The following is a 21,337-nucleotide window of genomic DNA, read 5'->3' as shown; positions in this document are numbered from 1 at the left end:
CTAATAAAATAATCAGATTAAAATGCAATAAAACCGTATTTAAAATTGCATTTAAAATCCATCAGCTGAAACCACCAAGAACAATAGAAAGGCACAATTGTAGCTACCAGAAGCAAAGAGGAGCAGTTCCAATTGAGCATTCATTGATAGACCCATGTGTGCTGGGATAAGCTATAAAAGTGTTGTGTAATGGAAGGGAGCTTCCCCCCTCCATCCCTTTCCATGGACATGCCCATATGAGAGCAATGTATTGCTGAGAATCCACTGTTTTCTCATTTGTCTTCCTAATTCACTGAGGTGCGCATTTGCTTCAGCCTTTGTTTCAGCTGCAAATATGCTTCTTACAGATCACACTTGTGGGCATTCCCTTCTTTTGGAATCTTATCCCACCTGCCAATTAGTCAAGTCAAGTCAAATAACCTTTATTGGCATCACATAAGAACATTCAGAATACATTCAGAATAGATAGGCCAGTGCGATCTCGTCGCCACCCCAGCAGCACAGTCACCCGCCAGCGGGCAGAAGAGGCAAGCAATCCATCTTATTTCTGCAGGTTTCCTGCTTAGGGCAAGATGTGAGGGGGATCTGGCTGTGACATCTGTCACCCCATTGATCACCTGGGTTGATTCGGCTGATCGGGCTGGCTAGGTGGGTGTCCCCTTCCTCCCTCACCGCTCCATGTGCGTCCCCCCCGAAGCTGTGCGCTCGGTGGAAGAGGACGACTATCCCAGACAGAAGGAGTGTACCGTTCTTCGGTCAAGGGTATACGATAGCTGCGCTCCCCTGCTAGAACCTCCAAACAAGCCAATTACCGTAGTTAAACTCACGCCTTCCATTAGATTCATAACTAGGCATGCATAACAGCTAGCCACAGTTGTGTGTCTGTTGTGCTCAGTTTTGTTGTTGGGTTTTTCCACATGCATACTTTTCCGGAAATCCAGAAAAGAACATATCTGAAAAACCTTAGCATGCATACAAATCATGAACAAAACCTTTCATAAGAGCACCAAAGGGAAGAGAGAAAATGTGTGAGAGAGCACTGTTCCTAGATTTGGAAGCGTGAGGTTCAATAAAAGAAAGGGGAAATGATTTTTTAAGACTCAGTGGCGGAGGAAGGGGGTGTGGGGGTGCGGGCCGACCCTAGTGTCATTACTGAGGGGGGTGACAAAATGACAAAATATGAGGGGTTTGTGTTTTTTTTAAAAAGGGCTCATGAAACTTTTTAGTTCAGTCAACAAAAAATGTGCCAGCATTTTAGTGCAATTTTCTCCCTATCAGCACACCTTTGTATACAGTTTTGATGAATGTACTCATAGTAAAGGTAAAGTTACCCCTGCCCATACGGGCCAGTCATGTCCGACTCTAGGGTTGTGCGCCCATCTCACTTAAGAGGCTGGGGGCCAGCGCTGTCCGGAGACACTTCCGGGTCACGTGGCCAGCGTGATGAAGCTGCTCTGGCGAGCCAGCACCAGCGCAGCACACGGAAACGCCGTTTACCTTCCCGCTATAAAGCGGTACCTATTTATCTACTTGCACTTAGGAGTGCTTTCGAACTGCTAGGTGGGCAGGAGCTGGGACCGAAGGACGGGAGCTCACCCCGCTGCGGGGATTCAAACCGCCGACCATACGATCAGCAAGCCCTAGGCACTGAGGTTTTACCCACAGCGCCACCCGCTATGTACTCATAGTTGTAAGCAATAACTCTGCATAGTATGCGTTTTTGTATCATATGGTATTTTCCCATTTTTCTTTTTTATATATACATACTTCCCCCTAAAATGTTCATTTCTTGTAAACACTGGTTGGTTGGGGAACTGCATTCAATTCAGATAAGTACAAATTTTGAACAATGGTTGTGTTTTGGTTCTCATGTTGTTTTGATAGATTTGATAGATACAGGTTTGAACTGAATCACATTTCTCCCCCATCCCTAGTCCTTGAGGAATTAGATCTTTGTGGATTCTAGTACAAAATGACCACGTCTGTATTTCCAATGGGAATATTGGAATCAAGCTATTCTCCAAGACTGGATCTCCATTGATCTGCTAAACGTTAATCAATTGAATGTTCTACAGTGGTACCTCGGGTTACATATGCTTCAGGTTACAGGCGCTTCAGGTTACAGACTCTGCTAACCCAGAAATAGTGCTTCAGGTTAAGAACTTTGCTTCAGGATGAGAACAGAAATCGTGCTCTGGGGGCGCGGCAGCAGCAGGAGGCCCCATTAGCTAAAGTGGTGCTTCAGGTTAAGAACAGTTTCAGGTTAAGTATGGACCTCCGGAACCAATTAAGTACTTAACCCGAGGTACCACTGTATAAGGTTCAGTGGCAATTTCCCTTTGTCTGTGACTTGCTGCTCTGCAGCATCCTCTGGTGTCACATTTTAACGTTATAAACGAGTGTAGATCTGCCCCAAATCTCAGATTCACAAATGGTACTGAAGAATTAAACATGTTTGCAGCCGTTAAACTGTCCTAAGGCTTCTGCAGTTTGTTTCAATGGCATTTCAAGCACAACCCAAGCTGCTATGAATAAGTGCCACTTATACTTTGTACCCTGTGTGTGCCAAGACAAATTGTAAAAGTATTCTGTGCTTCTGTTCCACATAATTATTAGTTGCTTGTTCCAGTGGTTTCCTATTCCTATATTCCTTTTAGTATCTCAGCTACACTGTGGGCTAGGATAGGCTATTAATGCCTTGAAAGGTCTGCCATTGAGCTTCATAACTGATTGGGAAATGTCTTATAGGTGCATTTTAATTGAACAAATTTCTGCAGTATCTCCAAGTTTTTGCAGATTCACTAAGAATGGTTTTTTTTAAAAAAAAGTTCTCAAAATAAGATAAAAGCTATCCAAAAATGGAATTGATTTTTAAAAAAGTAAAATAATTTAGAACAAGCAACAATACAACCCCTATTTTTTCAGATTAATTTGCCAATTAAAAGGGGGGCATTGCTCTGCTACATATATCACCAGCTTTGGGATAATAATAATAATAATAATAATAATAATAATAATAATAATAATAATTTTATTTATTTATTTATACATACATACATACATACATACATACATACATACCCTGCCCACTCTGGGCGGCTCCCAACAGAATAAAAAAGCAATAAAATATCAAACATTAAAAACTTCCCTAAACAGGGCTGCCTTCAGATGTCTTCTAAGTCAGATAGTTGTTTATTTCCTTGACATCTGATGGGATAGTGTTCCACAGGGCAGGAGCCGTTACTGAGAAGGCCCTCTGCCTGGTTCCCTGTAGCTTCACTTCTCGCAGTGAGGGAACCGAATAACAGAATTGTAGAGTTGGAAGGGACCCCGAGGATCATCTAGACGAACCCCCTGCAATTCAGGAATGTCAACTAGACCATGCATGACAGATGGCTACCCAACCTCTGGTTACAAACCTCCAAAGAAGGAGTGTCCACAACCTTCCAAGGGAGTCTGTTCCATTGTCAAACAGCTCTTACTGTCAGAAAGGGCTTCTCGGTTTAGTTAGTCAGAATCTCCTTTTTTTTTGTAACTTGAAGAGATTGGTTTGGGTCCTACCCTCTGGGTGGTGCTCTGGTCTAAACCACTGAGCCTCTTGGGCTTGTTGATCTGAGGGTCGACGGTTCGAATGTGTACGACAGGGTGAGCTCCCATTGCTCTGTCCCAGCTCCTGCCAACCTAGCAGTTCAAAAGCACGCCAGTGCAAGTAGATAAACAGGTACCACTGTGGTGGGAAGGTAAAAGGCATTTCCATGCGCTCTGGTTTCCATCATGGTGTCCCATTGTGCCAGAAGTGGTTTAGTCCTACTGGCCACATGACCAGGAAAGCGGTCTGTGGACAAATGCCGGCTCCCTCGGCCTGAAGCAAGTTGAGCGCCACGCCCCATAATCACCTTTGACTGGACTTAACCATCCAGGGGTCCTTTACCTTTTTTTTACCTTACCCTCCAGAGCAGGAGAAAACAAGCTTGCTCCATCCGATGTGACAGCCCTTTATATATTTGAAGACTACTTTTGAATGTGAATATATTGGGTATTTTTCCTTGACCCATTGGTGAGCTTTATGCTCCCTTATATTTGGATGTGTGTTTAGTGAACTGTTAATTGTTGCTTTTTTCTATGTTCTATTACAATTATTATACTTTTCATTATGTATCATTATTGTATTCCTGTATTTAGACTTCTTTATGTGAATTGCTTTCAGCACAGATGCATTTGTGGAAAACATGGTATGCAAATAATTTGGCTGTAACTATGATAGACATCTGTATCAAGAGACGATTGTTTTCATTACTAGTAATTGCAGCTGAAAATGCAATTGTACATGATTAATCAAAAGAATATTTCCCCCCCCCCTCAAAGACATTGCTTTTTTAGGATTACTAAAGCTGTCTTCTTATTGTCACAGGCTGGAACTAATGGATACATGGCTCCTGAAATCCTAAACGAAGAGAATTACACCTACTCAGTGGACTGGTTTGCTATGGGGTGTAGTATTTATGAGATGGTTGCTGGTCGAACTCCATTCAAGGATTTCAAAGAGAAAGTTGACAAAAGTGAAGTTAAAAGAAGAACCATAGAAGATGAGGTGAAGTTTGAGCACGCTAACTTTGATGAGCCAACAAAAGATATCTGTAAAGCGTTCTTGGCAAAGAAACCAGCAGATCGTTTGGGAACCAGGTACGATTCTATTTATCTTGATTGAAAAAAGAAGTTAAGGCGTAATGCCATCCATTCGTTTTAGGGAAATGAGGTTCATAGGTTCTATAGAGTTTTCTAAGACTGTTTACGCTGGGAAGGTCCAAATGTGTCTCATTGTTAATGTTGGCCAGAAAGCGGAACGGAGCTATCATAAATTGGATGTACATTTTACCCTATGTAAGTTTTGTGTTCTCTTACAGCAGAACAGACACAGGAAAACTGAGTTCATGTATCTAAATGCTTTAAATGTTTCGTTTAACTCAAGGGTGGCTATCCTACTGGAGTTCAATAACACCTGGAATTTAGTAACCATAAGTGGACTGAAAGGAAAACACTTTAACTTTAACTGGGCAGGGATATTATCTCAAGTCTGAAGTTCTTCTCTGATAGTTGTGGTCACATACATTTCAAGCACATTTAAGGCACACGTAGAATGCCAGCAACTGTAATTTATTAAGGGTGCTGGGAATTATGGCTCTGTGAGCAGTAAACTACGGTTCCGATAATTCTTTGTGGGAAGCCATGTCTGCTAAATGCACTTTAAATCTATGGTGTAGGTGTGGCCAGGTGACTTTTAAAGAACAGGGAGAAAAAAATACTTTCCATAATTGTTTTCCTCCAAAGGCATAGTACAGAATGCATTCTTAGAGCTGCTTTGCTTTTTTAATGAACTTCCAATTCATGGCCAATGCATTGAAATACAGTTTCTTGATTCTGTCTTTTTCCTTTGTTCCCTTGTGCGCAGGTGATGTCCAGTAATGACACAACAAGAAGGGCTGTACTTTGGTTGTAAAATGCAGCCTATGTAAACTACAGCGCACATTCCTTAATCTACCCCCATCAATAATATTATTACAGGCCACCGCAGTCCGTGCTGAGATGTGCACAGGATTCCAGGGGGCTTGGCCCTCAACCAGCGTCTGCGCTCCTTTGTAGAATTGAAGGTGTGGCAGAGGCTGTTGTGCCTTTAAGAAATATGATTTGTTCACATATTTACACCTGGATTTAGATGGAAGAAGTCCAGTTCCTACAGCATGGTCATCTCAAGAGGGTCTTGTTCCCCACAGCAGGGCAGCACTGGAGTTCAAGGCATCTCTCTCGTATTGTTTGGGGCCTATGGACACATTGGGAATCTGGAAAGACTAGCATGGGCAGGGCTGTCTTAAGCATATCCGGCGCTGTGGTGCAAAGCTCCCTCCGGTGCTCTCCCCCCCCCCCGTTTCCCAGAGTTTTTTAAGGAGGATGGCACTGCCGGCAGGGCTGGAGGAGGTGGGCAGCGGCTGGACGGCAGCTCCTCCGGCGGGGAAGAGGCAGAGGCTGGATGTGGTGCCTCCCAGCTGAGCTGGTCACTTCATGCCACAGTAGCCATGGCAGACAGAGGCTCTGGGTGCAGCGCTGCTTTGGCACAGCATGGCGGAGGCAGGCGAGGGCAGCGAGCTGATGCTGGGAGGCGCCACATCCAGCCTCCGCCTCTTCCCTGGCACCCTCCAGAACTTGGCGCCCCTCGCCACTAGCCTCTATGGGTAAGACGCCCCTGAGCATGAGCACAACACACACTTCACAACCATGAACCCACCACATCCTGTCCTACTGGCTCTGGTAAATGCTTCACCCTCCCCAAATCCTTGTTCTCATTTGTTCCTTGTGCTACATTTACAACCCCTGATCTATGTGTTGTTCTAGTCAGCAGTCAGGATTTTCAGTGAGCCTAAAACTTGCTATTTGCTCAAGGGCAAACATATATTACAAATAATATGTATTCCTATGTTGTTTCTGCAGGAGAGTTTAAGAATCCTGCAGAACACCCTGCAAAATATCACATAGGAATATACAGCTAGAAGTGGAGGAGGGTTGCATGGGTTATTTAAGTGATTTGATTTTTCCAAAGGTCTTGGAGCAACGGGTGCATGGCTTCTTGAACTCATGGAACTCTTGAACTCATAGCATCATTTCCTTTTGTCAGTAGGCCAAAGCGTACAACCTTGTGCGCTGAGGTATAGTCTCGTTTGGATCACCCTGTACTGTTTCAGTGGGGAATTCTAATGTGTCCAGAGGATGTGATTCTTCCCTTCACAGTATGAGTAAATTCAACTATTTCTAGTTCTGTGTGACACAATTCAAGATGTAAAAAGTGTTAGGCAACTTCCCTCACTCCAGTTCTGTCACTTAAAGAGAAAGCAAGCTTTCAAGTTTTTGTTATTTTGAGGCTGCATACAGTAGACGTCAGGATATATACAAACACACGTTCTAAATGCTTAAGTCACTTCAGCCAAATTGTCAACCTAATTATAGGTCTCTTGTCCAGGGACAACCAAAGTGGTGCCATCCAGTTGTTGCAGAGTTATATAAATATATTTTATCTTTAAAAAATCCTGCTTAAAGAAGAAACATGCAAGACTTATCATAATCTAATATTGGGGGGCCCTTCCAACTTTTCAATTCTATGATTCATGACTAATTCTCTGTTACCAATGAACCATGCTATCTGAATGAAACCCAGAGGCAAGGTGAGGTAAAATAAGGTTTTGTGCTACTTTTTGGAAAAAAAGGCCCCTATAAGCAGGAGAGAAAGGGTTAAGAATAGAAAACGCAGACCATCAGATGAAATAAATACAAACAAGCAGCAGATAATGTCAAGGACAGCCATGAACAGTAATGAGACCATAAAAAGCATAAGAGTTAAGCACAAAGCCAGGGTACCGGAATAACAAACTCGTATATAGACAGGCAGGAAAAGGTGGTCTTTGTCCTGATGAACATAAGAAGAGTCCTGCTGGATCAGGCCAACGGCATCCTGTTCTTACTGTGGCTAGCCAGAAGCCCTTGGGAAGACCACAAGCAGGTGTCAGAGCGTTTAATTTTTTTCTTATCAACCTAAAGATGTCAAAAGAACCTAAGAAAGAACCTGCTGAATCAGGCCAGTGGCCCATCTAGTCCAACAACATGTTCTAACAGTGGCCAACTTTATGCCTGTGAGGAAACCTGCAAGCGGTACCTGATCAAAACAACTCTCTCAGCAAGCAGTATTCGGTAGAAGAGTTTGAAGGGTTTGGATTTGATATCCCGCCTTTCACTCCCCTTCAGGAGTCTCAAAGCGGCTAACAATCTCCTTTCCCTTCCTCCCCCACAACAAACACTCTGTGAGGTGAGTGGGGCTGAGAGACTTCAGAGAAGTGTGACTGGCCCAAGGTCACCCAGCAGCTGCATGTGGAGGAGCGGGGAATCGAACCCGGTTCACCAGATTACGAGTCCACTGCTCTTAACCACTACACCACACTGGCTCTCAGTGTCAGTAGAGGTTCAGCATAGCCAACAGGAGGCCAAACACACCTTCCAAGGAAGGATTTCCCAAAGCAAAAGGAACAACCTACCTTAAGAAAAGAAGTTCCATACTCTGTACATTTCTGCCTGTGTTTTATAACCTGTCATTCAACCCCACCCTACGTTTTACATGTGGTAATGTTCTTCCAGCTACTCATGAAGTCTGCAAAAGGGCAAAGGAACCTTTTTTTTATTACACCACATCCGTGTTCCTGATCCTGTACGATCCTGCTGCAGCTTGCTCAATGTTATATTAACCTCTGAGGGAATCGGAGAACCGCCTCGTAACCGTTATTTGTGCAGATGTTTTTCACGCTGCTGTTGATATTCCGAAATATGCTGCTTTAGCATTCCTTGCTAGTAGTGGTATTTTCCGCATGAGTACGAAGAGGATTCCACTCCCTGCCCCCTCCCCTAGTCCCCTTCTCACCATTCAGCAATAAATTTGTTACTCTGAGTCTCTCAAAAGCAATATAATAAGATAATTCACAAAGAAGCACTGGAACAAAAGTAAGGGGGGAAAGACAAATTCAAGGCATAGACCTCTAGTCTTGTTTTACGCATTGTTGTTAGTGCCAGTAGTGGAAACACATATATCGAAATCCATGAATGGTCTTACAGGGTTCGAAAGGACCATAGATGTTGTCATATTATGTGAAGTAATTTTAAATATTCAGATGGGATGGGAGAGAGAAGCTACACACTGTATACTGGAGGTAGCAGAAAACCTGTCTATGCCCATTATACTGGAGATATTGTTGAAGAACAGCTCATCCTTATTGTAAAGATTAGCTAAAGATTCTAAGGTCATTGAGACCTTGGGTGATCTATTTAAGTACCTGTTGCGTAAGTTAAAGCTTCTCATAGGCAGCTTTAATAAGCACACCTGACCATTTAAAAATGTTCTGTTGTTTGTGATCAAGAGCCAGCATCAAAAGAGCTAGGGTCAGAAGAGATTAACTATTTCATCTCCTAGGAGATTTGTATAATTATATTTTGTACTCTTTGCAATGTGCGAACAAAAATAAACACAAAACCCTTCAGGCAAGTCCATCTCCCAGATGGGAAAGATAAATGATGAGCACAGGAAATTGCTCATCCACAAAGAGATATAATTTATTTGCCTTGCAATGTTTATATAGTGCACTTCAAAATTAATTTACAGAGCCATATACCATACAGGATTATGACAAAGTAGCACAATGCAACAACCAAAGAACAATAAAAGCAACGTAATAAGCAACTAAAATTAAAATTAGCAATAATTTTTCAAGCAATGGCCTCAAAGGCTAGGACCAGCCACTTGTCCCGTCCAGTAAAGCAACAAGTGTTACTTAGGGCCTAATGCACGTCCCAGCGGACAGCATTCGCCATTGTGGAAGCAACTACTGAGAAGGGGCAGAGGAGAGAGACAGGAATATATATATGTGTGTGTAATAATAATAATAATAAAAATAAATTTTATTTATATCCCGCCCTCCCCAGCTGAGCCGGGCTCAGGGCGGCTAACAACAATCAAATAAACAATCAAATAATCATACATTCTAAAAATATTTCATTATAAAATTAGTTAAAATCAAATTGATGGCAACCGATTAAGCAAGATTTTGTGCGGTTGCCAGAGGGGGGAGTCAGGCTGCGCCCTGACCAAAGGCCTGGCGGAACAACTCTGTCTTGCAGGCCCTGCGGAAAGATGTCAGGTCCCGCAGGGCCCTAGTCTCTTGTGACAGAGCGTTCCACCAGGTTGGAGCCGCAGCCGAGAAGGCCCTGGCTCTAGTTGAGGCCAGCCTAACCTCTCTGAGGCCTGGGACCTTGAGGATGTTATTATTTGCAGACCGTAGGTTTCTCTGTGGGGCATACCAGGAGTATATATATATTCACCCCACCCATCTGGCTGGGCCTCCACAGCCACTCTGAGCGGCTTCCAACAAAACACCAAAATACAATAGTCCTTCAGATATTAAAAGCTTCCCTAAACAGGGCTGCCTTCAGGTGTCTCCTAAAAGTCTGGTGGTAGTTTTTTCCTTTGACATCTGGTGGAAGGGTGTTCCACAGGGTGGGCACCACTACCGAGAAGGCCCTCTGCCTGGTTCCCTGTAACTTGGCTTCTCGCAGTGAGGGAACCGCCAGAAGGCCCTCGGCGCTGGACCTCAGTGTCTGGGCAGAATGATGGGGGTGGAGACGCTCCTTCAGGTATACTGGACCAAGGCCGTTTAGGGCTTTAAAAGTCAGCACCAACACTTTGAATTGTGCTCGGAAACGTAAAGGTATAAATCAGTCTGTTTATGAATCTGGTAAATTATAACATCAAATTCAGTGGCAAATTCAAGTTCAGGACAAATTGGAGTTGTGCTGTGTCTATTTGCCAACAAACAAAAAGATACAGAGCTGGATCTCATGGAACAGCAAGTGATATATAGAGAATGAGCCCTGTTTAGGTAAATGTGCCTGCAAGTTCTCAAGCTGTCTTTATCTGGAAGGGGGAAAGGGAGATCCATCAGATACCCAATCCTGGAAAATCTGTGGATCTCCTACTCTTTACTCCTATAAGGTCCCTATGGCCTCTTGTTTACTTTTGTACATGCATGTATTTCAGCCTGGAGGTGGTGCTAAAATGCCACTTTGTAAGCAGGGGGTGATAGCTCTTGAATTTGTTTAAATGTTATTCCCTACCACAGCCTGCAGGCATTCAACTCAGCAGCAAGTAGGAGCTGGAGTGGGGTGGAGGCTGATGTGTTCCTCCTAAGCTGGCAGTAGTCATTTTCAGGTACCACATTTTTTTCCTGGCCTGTGGGTCACACATCTCTGAGATTCTATGCATATCCACCAACATTTCACAGAATAAAAGGGAGGCATGTTTATAGCATCCCAGTTTTCTAACTGAAAATCACCACCCGAGACCCCGCTGCAACTATGCATTGCTGAAAGCCCTGCTCTATTATATGCTGCATTGTCAATGCAGCATATTAGCTATCGACTAAAAACAACACAGGGACGTGGGTGGCGCTGCGGGTTAAACCACAGAGCCTAGGATTTACCAATCAGAAGGTCGGTGGTTCGAATCCCCATGACGGGGTAAGCTCCCATTGCTCGGTCCCTGCTCCAGCCAACCTATTAGTTCGAAAGCATGTCAAAGTGCAAGTAGATAAATAGGTACCGCTCCAGGGGAAGGTAAACGGCGTTTCCGTGCACTCCTCTGGTTCGCCAGAAGCGGCTTAGTCATGCTGGCCACATAACCCAGAAGCTGTACGCCGGCTCACTTGGCCAATAAAGCAAGATGAGCGCCGCAAACCCAGAGTCATCCGCGACTAGACCTAATGGTCAGGGGTCCCTTTACCTTTACCTTACATTTGCATCTTACTAAAATCTCTGTCACCTTTACAAATATTGGAGGAACCTATTTATAAATAAATAAATGGTCAGGGGTCCCTTTACCTTTGGCTTTAAAAACCAAAAGAATGGCATCTCTTGCGTGCAAAATGGCATGCTGTGCACCTAATGGTGCCTTAGCATTAACATGCTTGCATACCAGATACACAATGCTCCCACTCCACGCTCAGAAATGTAATGTGTAGAAACCCTGGGAAGGAGCTGAATCCTGAAGAATGACAACTCTAGCAACTCACCTTGACAACGTTTTAATGAGGCAGCCCTGAAAGGCAAAAATGGAAACACCAGTTTTCTGGGCTCAGATTTCAAAAATTGGAGCTGTCTCTGGTAATCAAGGACAGATGAGGGAAGTGTTAGATCATGATTCTCAGTTTATTCCCCCAAAAACAATTCTAATACATTTTACCGTATTTTTTTCTCTATAAGACTCACTTTTTCCCTCCTAAAAAGTAGGGGGAAATGTGTGTGCATCTTATGGAGAGAATGCAGGCTGCGCTGCTATCCCAGAAGCCAGAACAGCAAGAGGGATCGCTGCTTTCACTGCACAGCGATCCCTCTTGTTGTTTTGGCTTCTGAGATTCAGATTTCTTGTTTTCCTCCTCCAAAAACTAGGTGCGTCTTGTGGTCTGGTGCGTCTTATAGAGCGAAAAATACGGTATATACTGCTTGATCATAAGAACGGAATGGAACTGAAAGTGGTTTACAAAATTCTATTATTACGAATAATAATTCAGGAAGAAAAGAGTAATAAGAATTGTATATTCTTCTCGTACATTCTTATTGCTTTGTATTATTATGATACAATAATAATTGTAGCCTTGCAGTTCCTTAATCACGAGAAGGTTTTAAACACTATAGTGTAATATCCATTTGACATTGACTAAGTTCTCCAGGTGATGGACAGTCCTGACATTTTCAGTGATCAGAAAATGGTCGAACAATGTCAAATGCATTTTTGTCTTTAAGACTGTTGAGATCTTCTCAAAGGGACCTCCTGGGCAGACTGTCCTTCTATGCTTCTTGGAGAAAAGGTAGAGGACAGAAGGAATTCCATTTAAATGCACAAACATACACACCATTTGGTATTCAACGAGTTTGCATTAGAGCTGCTTTTCGATTCTGATGCTTTTAGGGCGCCTGCATGTTTAACACATTTTAAATTGCCTCCTGATTCCTTTATTATTGTAAGCCACACATGAAAGTGTCTGAAGAATTAGGTTAAAATCTCTATAATGCATGAACATGTTCCTAGGGCTGCTTACCAGAATCTTTATTAATATTAGATGAATTTCATGTCTAGTTTAAATAGTGCAGCATATCAAAAGTCTAGTGTTAAGACTGACGTTGATGCTTACGTTTCCAAAACATGATGGTTTGCACGGACCTACCGTATTTTTCGCCCTATAAGACGCACCGGCCCATAGGACACACCTAGATTTGGGGGGGGGAATAAAGGGAAAAAAATTATCCCCCCCCAGGCGCGGGGCTGGGGCGGGGGAAGCCCGAGCTTTCCCCGACCCCAGCCCCCAGAACGGGTCCCAGAGCGATGCCGAAGCTGAGCGTAGCTTCGGCATTGCTCTGGGAGCTTGCGCAACCTTCGGGAGCCCAGCGCGGCTTCACGCCGGTCTCCCTAGGGCTGCGCAGAGCTTTCTGAAGCCTGGAGAGGGAGAGGGGTCGGTGCGCACCGACCCCTATCGCTCACCAGGCTTCAGCAAAAGCCTGTATTCGCCCCATAGAAGGCGCACGCATTTCCCCTTCATTTTTGGAGGGGAAAAAGTGCGTCCTATAGGGCAAAAAATACGGTACTTCCAAGTAGATATTCTTCAAATTTGCTTTTCAGCCTGATTAAAACTTGGTCCGTGAAGTAGAAAAGCCTTTTGTTCCTTCAGCTAAGAATACATCAAACTAATTTATTTTTGATCACTTCTCTCTGATTTTGCAGTTGAATATACCTAAGATCTGTGCGTGTTTGAGTTTAACCTTGAAATTCTCTTGTCTTATTGCAGGAGTAATGATGATGATCCCAGGAAGCATGCTTTCTTCAAATCAATAAACTTCCACAGGCTGGAGGCAGGCCTTATAGATCCCCCCTTTGTGCCAGATCCCAGCGTTGTCTATGCCAAAGATGTTGCAGACATTGCCGACTTCTCTGAAGTGCGGGGGATAGAGTTTGATGACAAAGACAAGAAATTCTTCAAGAAATTTGCAACAGGTGCTATCCCAATACCTTGGCAGGAAGAAGTCATTCAAACAGGACTGTTTGAAGACCTGAACAATCCCCACAGATTAGTTGCTGACTCGAAATCTGGAGTTTGTTTGTTGTTATAAATATTGCACCAGAAATGTAAGGGTGGGAATGCACCATTGAACCTTCCATTATTTCAAAGACTCTAAGGTGTGTAGCAAGAACTCATTGTCATCATAAAGGCAAGCCGAATAAACTGTTCTCTTCCATTTTGGTATTTTATTGGAAATTTTCAATGAAGAATGAGGATTATTTTAAAATAGCATGATGGCTTAACAACTCATGGTGATTTCTGGATAAAATACACAAAATCATCTGGATATATATTTTCCTCCCTTGAGACTGCTTCTGCTTTGTTAGGTTTCAGTAGTGATACATCCATGTTCTTTATGAAAAAGACTTATCACTGGAGTGACACAGTGGGTCTAAACTGATTGCAGTTAAGTAGGAAACTCAATAAAAATGTATATAGGCTATGCTTCTCCGTTTATTAAGTATTAAAACAATAGTCAACATATTTTTGCTACTGATTGCAACTTCCTATCAGATTTCCTGATAGTATCTTTTCACTCTGATGAAAGCTGTAGTTTAAATTAAACTACAAAATGAATCACACCAGTATGTAACTGGTCTTTAAAGAGAGAATAATATAAATGCAATAGGAATGTTTATTCAGCAAGCAATGGGATTAAAAGAAATGGTTAATTGTTTTTACAAGTGCTTTTAATGTTGGAAACTAATGTACATAACATGTCTAGCTTAAATGTGTACAGTACTACATCTGGTTCTTTTACAAATCTTTGTAAATCTCTCATTTTGACATTTCTTTTTTGTGTGTCAGGGTGTTCTGAAGCTGGTTAATTTAGGCAGGCAAATCTTAGGTAAAAATGTCTAGTTATTGGGGGTTCTTCAACAGCAGAAGTTCATTTATGCAAGTTATGTCCCACCCTAAATTCTCAGATGAAATTATTTCTGTGGCCCTGTCGAACTGTATAAACTTAAAAGTGAGCATGCAATTGAACACTTGGGGGAGGTTTATAATTGGAGAAAATCTCAAAACAGATGGCACCAAATTACTCACTGATAAATATAATTTTTAAAATCATGCCATTTACAATCTTGAACCTAAGCCTGCCTCCCAATCAGTTTATCTATGTGGCTGCCATCCATCCAGCAGTGTGACTCCAATTCTGATCGCATTCTGAATTTCATCCAGTAAAACTTTAATTAGATATTGTTGTGATCCAAAGTTTTGTATAAAACTGAGTTAATCTACAAAGAGCTGTGTCTCCTCTGTTTATTCCCTACTATTTCAGCTTTTTTGTTTCGCAATCTGCACATCTTTATCCTTAATAATACTGATACTTGAAAGTGAGAAAAAGCCCTACTTCAGATGAAGTGACTCGAGGAAAACAGGCAGAAGCCTGAACCAAAAAGATCTTTTGTTTCTGTGCATTCCTTTAACTGAAGGGAAAACATTAAAAAAATTAAAAAATTAGCCCAGACTTATTTCAGACATCCTCCCATTTGTGGCTGCTAGAATTACAAGGGTACAGAACCAGAATTCAGGCCTAAGTTAAAACCACAAGAGACCTGCTTATTAAGATATGACAAATTCTGTGTTTTGCCCTGTATACTGCAATGTTCTATTTTCAGTTCAATGGTAATCTTAAATTAATCTCAGAACCATCTCCCATGAGGCAGGGTGAAGCTGTTGCCTCAAGGGGTGGAATTTCCAACAAGATCTCGCAAGATCTTGCTGAAATCTCATGAGATTCCACGGAACACATGAGATTTCAGCAAGATCTTGCTGGAAATCAGCACCAATGCTAGCGCTGCTTCCCTGGCGGAGGCAGTGGCAGGGTAGCACTGGCCATTTCACATCAAGCAGAAAAACAGGATGTGCCGTCCCTGTGTGTGAGCGGCTATGCTTGTTTTTTGCAGAATTGTCAGGACTCAGAAAAGGGATTCAGGTTCCAGATCTGATTTAAAAAATAAAATAAAAAAATACTAACTTAGAAGATACAGGGGAGCCCGGAGCTGAAAGTGGAGTTTGGTGAAATGTGGAAAGTAGTGGGAGAACCCACCCAGTTACTGGAAATCCTTGCAGGTTAGAAGGTTCGTGGATGGACTGAACAGCAAAAATGCATCATTTGACTGTGTTCCTGGAGAAGCAGACAGTACGTCCGAAACGTTAGTTGCTGTTGTAGGAAATCAGATTTAAGATCAGGATTCTAAACTAATTCTGGTGAACTGAAATTATTGGTTAAGCTTATTTAATGCATACAGAAAGAGTTATTTACATATAAAAATGGAGCTGAAAGTCCTGAGTCTCCCATGCTGCATCAAAGTTAGTGAACAAATGAAATCACTCTTTGGGGATTATTGTGGTGATGAAATCCCAGCTGAGCATGTTTATGAGTCGCTGCATCTAAGAAAACAAGCTCATCTTACCAGTGCACTTTAAAGCAAGCAGCTTTTGTGGTAATCCACAATTTTTTTTATTATGGACTGACAATTAGATGTTTGAGTTAGACAGTATGCAGATTCATGTCAAACCAGCAGGACTCAAGTAAATTAAATTTTCTAAACAACTCTCTTTCCAGCATACAGGCATAAGCAAATATCCGCTGGAAGAAGATGAACATTCAAATTAGAATTAAACCAATGTTCTTTTTTTCTAATGCGGTCTTCGTGTTAGTAGATTCTGATGAACTAAACTGGACAACATAAATTAACGAAGATTGTCTTCATTTAAAGTTTCTTTCTCGCATCAGAACAATGCCATTACAAAAGTACAAATTCCAGTGAAACAATTTCCCCTGTAATACTTTTGAACTACTTCAATTTTTAGTTTGTTGGATAACAAAATGACAGGGATTTGCATATCCGTAGTGCCACTCTGAATTATAACAGAGGTTATACCGTATTTTTCGCCCCATAAGACGCACTTTTCCCCCTCCAAAAATGAAGGGGAAACGTTCCTGCGTCCTATGGGGCGAATGCAGGCTTTCGCTGAAGCCTGGAGAGCGAGGGGGGTCGGTGCGCACCGACCCCTCTCGCTCTCCAGGCTTCAGGAAGCTCTGCGCAACCCTCGGGAGACCGGCTCCGAGGGTTGCGCAGAGCTGCCTGCAATCCCGGGACCAGCGCAGCTCTGCACCGCCATCCAGAGCGGGGCGTGAAGTCCCACCCCACTCTGGATGGTGGCGCAGAGCTGCCTGCAGTCCCGGGATCAGCGCACTTCTCCCCATCGCCAGCCCCACAAGCTCGGGGGACAGCGGGGAGGCAGAGCGTGCCTTCCTGCTGTTCCCCGACCTGGTTCTTCCAGCCCCGCACCTGGGGGGGGGAAATAATTTTTTTCCCTTTATTTCCCCCCCAAAAAACTAGGTGCGTCCTATGGGCCGGAGCGTCTTATGGGGCACAAAATACGGTAATTAATTCACATTAGCCCACCATTATTCCTTTCATGAAATAAAATAAAATTGCTTAATTTTCTTCTTTCACAATTAATTTTCACAAATGACGAAAGGTGAGAGACTATGAGAAGTAAATGGGAATTATTCCTTGAAATATTCCCCTCCCAATGTTTGTGAAACTAGTGCCCTCTCTTTACATCTAAAGCATCAACTGACAGTAAAGAATTCCTACAGGTTATCAAAACAGGAGTTAATGTAAAACTCTTCAGCTGCGGGAAGGCACCAGATTGGGGAAGGCTGCTCTGTAGCAAAATAACATGGCTACAATGAGGTAAACTAAGGCAGCAGTCTTGCCAAATGTTAAAAAAACTGACTCCTGGGTGGAGGAATGTCTTGGTGTTTATTTTTAAGGCCAACAACAAATATCCAAGACCTGGGGTTGGGGTGGGGGAAGCCACCAGCTTCGAAGGAAACACTCTGATGATACCTTATGGATTTGTCAAGTGATGAAACAGCAGTGTTAAGAAAGGTTGTGCATCACCCCGAATCTAGCAAGATTCCAGGGGGTTCCGGGATTGTGTTTCCGTTGGGAATCAGGATGCGGCAAAGACTGTCATGTCTTTAAGAAACATGGTTTCTTTTACACATATTTGCACCTAAAGCCTTCAGCGGAGGGGGTGCAGAACATTACACCCGAATAGTGTTCCTTGTTCCTCCTCTCATTGCAACAACAACAACAATTATTATTTATATCCCAGCCACTCTGGGCGGCTCCCAACAGAATATTAAAAGCACGATAAAACATCAAACATTAAAAACTTCCCTAAACAGGGCTGCCTTCAGATGTCTTCTAATACTCAGATAGTTGTTTATTTCCTTGACATATGATGACACAGGGCAGGTGCCACTATCGAGAAGGCCCTCTGCCAGGTTCCTGGTAACCTCACATCTCGCAATGAGGGAACCACCAGAAGGCCCTTGGAGCTGGACCTCAGTGTCCAGGCTGAATGATGGGGGTGGAGATGCCCCTTCAGGTATACAGGACCGAGGCTGTTTAGGGCTTTAAAGGTCAGCACCAGCACCAGCACAACTGTGCTCGGAAACATACTGGGAGCCAATCTAGGTCTTTCGGGACTGGTGTTATATGGTCTCGGCGGCCACTCCCAGTCACCAATGGCCTCTGGTCTCTCAGTGAAACCTTTCCCAGCCAGTACATGTGGAGTTTGCCGTCTGGCCAGCTTAGACACTCAGTTCTTCTCCCTCTGGTTTGCACATTCCTTTTCTATGTAATGCTTCATTCCCAGCTTGAAAACTGCTGCCTTTAATAGCAAGAGATCCCTGTCCAACTTTCCAGGAGGCAAGCCCCAATAAGGTTGCAACTGGTTTGGAGAAACCTTGCTCCTTTGCTGTTTATAGGCCAATTACAAATAAGGCATGCTATTACCAATAGGATGTGAAAAATCATTGGCTTTCCATGTTTCCTCTTTCCTCCCTTTCCCACTGGTTTGAGAAACATAGGCCAAAGCCTATGTAAGTCATATTCAGAGTAAACCCATTGAACTCACTGAACTTATGCTGACTATGCTTTAGTTGGGGATCAACCATTGTACTTAGGGACTTTATTCTACTGTGTTTACTCAACCTGCCTAGAATGATCCTTCTTTTGTAGATTATATTTTCTGATTCAGTGAACTACCCCTAATTCTGCAGTAAAAGAAACGAAGATTATTTTAGCACCTTATGTAATGCTGCATTGTTTGTGCTTTATATGTTATGCCAAGAACAAAATGTTTTACATTCATCACACCCTCGTCCTTCCTCTTCCTCATAAAACTCCTATATTTTAACCTCTGTGACCTAATTTCTTGACACTGTGAACACAATGTCAAGTTCTGCCCGGTGTATATTTTGCTCACACACCGCAGGCTGGATTAAGGCTACTGCAATGGATTGATGTTTTTGCAAAGAATACCAGAGGGATGACTCTGGTTACTTGTCATAACTTGTAACCCAGTTAACAATAGTAGGCTAGTTGTTTAAAACAGCAACGACTGAAATGGATGGTTCCATTGTCCCCCTGTTCCCCTACTGGAGCTGTGTAAAAACACACTAAATGGATGTACTAGATGTGTCACCTGACTTGGATTCCCTGGAATGAGCGAAATCAACGGCATGGTTGGAGTTCTTACTTGCCAGCTCTTGAACTGACACACACTATGTGTGTGGTAAGCCTAGTTAAACCAGCTTAAGCAATAATGTTAAGCAATACAGGAGTTTTCTCTTGTTGCTCTTATTTCTGTTTTCTTCTTCTTCTTTTGTTTTTTGTTTTAGTTACACAGCTTGTGTGCTCAGTAGTCCAGCACTAAATTGCTTTGGTAAATGCTGATTCCTTTAAAAGTGGGAACTCTCATGGCTTTTAAATTTTTAACATCAGTCACATTATCCTCTAAATGCACGTAATGGCTACACCGCAGACTGTTCCTGTGGCTGTAATAAACACTTTTTAAAAATACTGAATTTTAAATTGTAACCTGCCCTGGTACGGGTAATAAACACCACCAACAACAAGACTGATGGTGGGAAGTCCTTCTTCACACAATGCAGAGTGAAACTTTGGAAACCTCTCCCACGGGAGGTAGCGATGACCACCATCTTGGGTGGTTTAAAAAGAGGATTAGACAAATTCATGGACGAGCGGGCTATCAATGGCTACTGGCTGTCCCATGGAAGATGGAACAAGCTATTTTTCTCCCACTCTGGAGAGTAGGCCTCAGACCAATGGATTCAAGTTACAGGAGATTCCAACTCAGCTCAGGAAGAACAGTCAGAGCTGTTTGACAGTGGAACAGACTCCCAAAAGGAAGTGGTGGACTCTCCTTCATTAGATATTTTTTTTACAGCAGAGGTGGTTCTTTACTTGAAATTCCTGCCTTGGACTAGATGACCCTCAGGGTCCCTTCCAACTGTAACGTTCTGTGATTCTATGATAACAACAACACCACAAAATAGGAAGGGAGAATTTGAACACCTGAGAGGTGACTAATTGTAGAAGGTGGGTGGCTAGGATGATAATAATAATAATAATTTATTATTTATACCCCGCCCATCTGGCTGAGTTTCCCCAGCCACTTTGGGCGGCTCCCAATGAAGTGTTAAAAACAATACAGCATTAAATATTAAAAACTTCCCTAAACAGGGCTGCCTTCAGATGTCTTTTAAAAAGAAGATAGCTGCTTATTTCCTTGACATCTGCTGGGAGGGCGTTCCACAGGGTGGGCACCACTATCGAGAAGGCCCTCTGCCTGCTTCCCTGTAATCTCACTTCTTGCAATGAGGGAACCGCCAGAAGGCCTTCGGTGCTGGACCTCAGTGTCTGGGTTGGATGATGGGGGTTGGAGATGCTCCTTCAGGTATACAGGACCGAGGCCGTTTAGAGCTTTAAAGGTCAGCACCAACACTTTGAATTGGTTGGATAGAGGAGAGCATTGGATCATCAAGATGCTGGCAATGAAAAACAAGAAAAATTACTTGCAGAGGAAACCTCTGCGCATATATACTCAGAAGTAAGTTCCACTGGCATTCAGTGGAGCTTACTTCCAGGAAAGTGTGCATAGGATTGCAGCCTAAGGACAACAAGCAAGTCTAGGAATCTGTTTATAGTGAATCAGAGCACTGATCTATTAAGCCCAGTATTGCCTCAGTGGGTCTCTGGGGTTTCAGAGAGGAGTCATTTCCAGTTCTACCTGGAAATGCTAAAGACTGAACCTGTAAACCTTTTGCATGCAAACCTTGTGCTCCACCACTGAGCATCAGCCCTCCCCCCTGACCTATGGCTCTTATAAACATTCCACACACACCCTACCATGTACACAAGTTAGCACACTAGCAATTGGGAACCCGAAACCGCTGGCATACTCATTCTACATATGAATGCACCGCCTCACACTGTGTGCTCCCATGCGATAGAGAGAAGACCATTTGCATGGAGCAACGCTGCAGCTAAGCACTTTCTCCATGGCCACTGTCAAGCCTGCTATGTCCCAAACGGAATCTGCAACAAAACGCTCTGCAGTAAAATTGCTTTAAAATATTTTCAAATAAATAATAGTCAAACAACAATACGCAACCTAGAACAGAAGGGTGTGTGTGCAGTGTGGTGTAGTGGTTCAGAGCGGTGGACTCGTAATCTGGGGAACCGGGTTCGATTCCCCGCTCCTCCACATGCAGCTGCTGGGTGACCTTGGGCCAGTCACACTTCTCT

The 21,337-nt window shown here is 43.2% G+C and overlaps 1 protein-coding gene across 1 annotated transcript in view; it reads left to right on the top strand.

Annotated features, from left to right (window-relative positions):
- Positions 1-14,941, top strand: part of GRK7 (G protein-coupled receptor kinase 7) — a 43,631-nt gene extending 28,690 nt beyond the window's left edge. Inside the window, exons 3-4 of the mRNA XM_082224307.1 lie at positions 4,412-4,683; positions 13,422-14,941. Coding sequence (XP_082080433.1) covers positions 4,412-4,683; positions 13,422-13,743 — 594 coding nt within the window. The 3' untranslated portion in view covers positions 13,744-14,941. The remainder of the gene's footprint in view (positions 1-4,411; positions 4,684-13,421) is intronic.
- The last annotated feature ends 6,396 nt before the right edge of the window (positions 14,942-21,337 follow it).

This window comes from Podarcis vaucheri, assembly GCF_965113315.1.
Source record: "Podarcis vaucheri genome assembly, chromosome: 5".
In the NCBI taxonomy this organism is placed as follows: Eukaryota; Metazoa; Chordata; class Lepidosauria; order Squamata; family Lacertidae; genus Podarcis; species Podarcis vaucheri.
The sequence above is the reverse complement of the archived record's forward strand: the minus strand, read 5'-3'. Positions and strand labels throughout refer to the sequence as shown.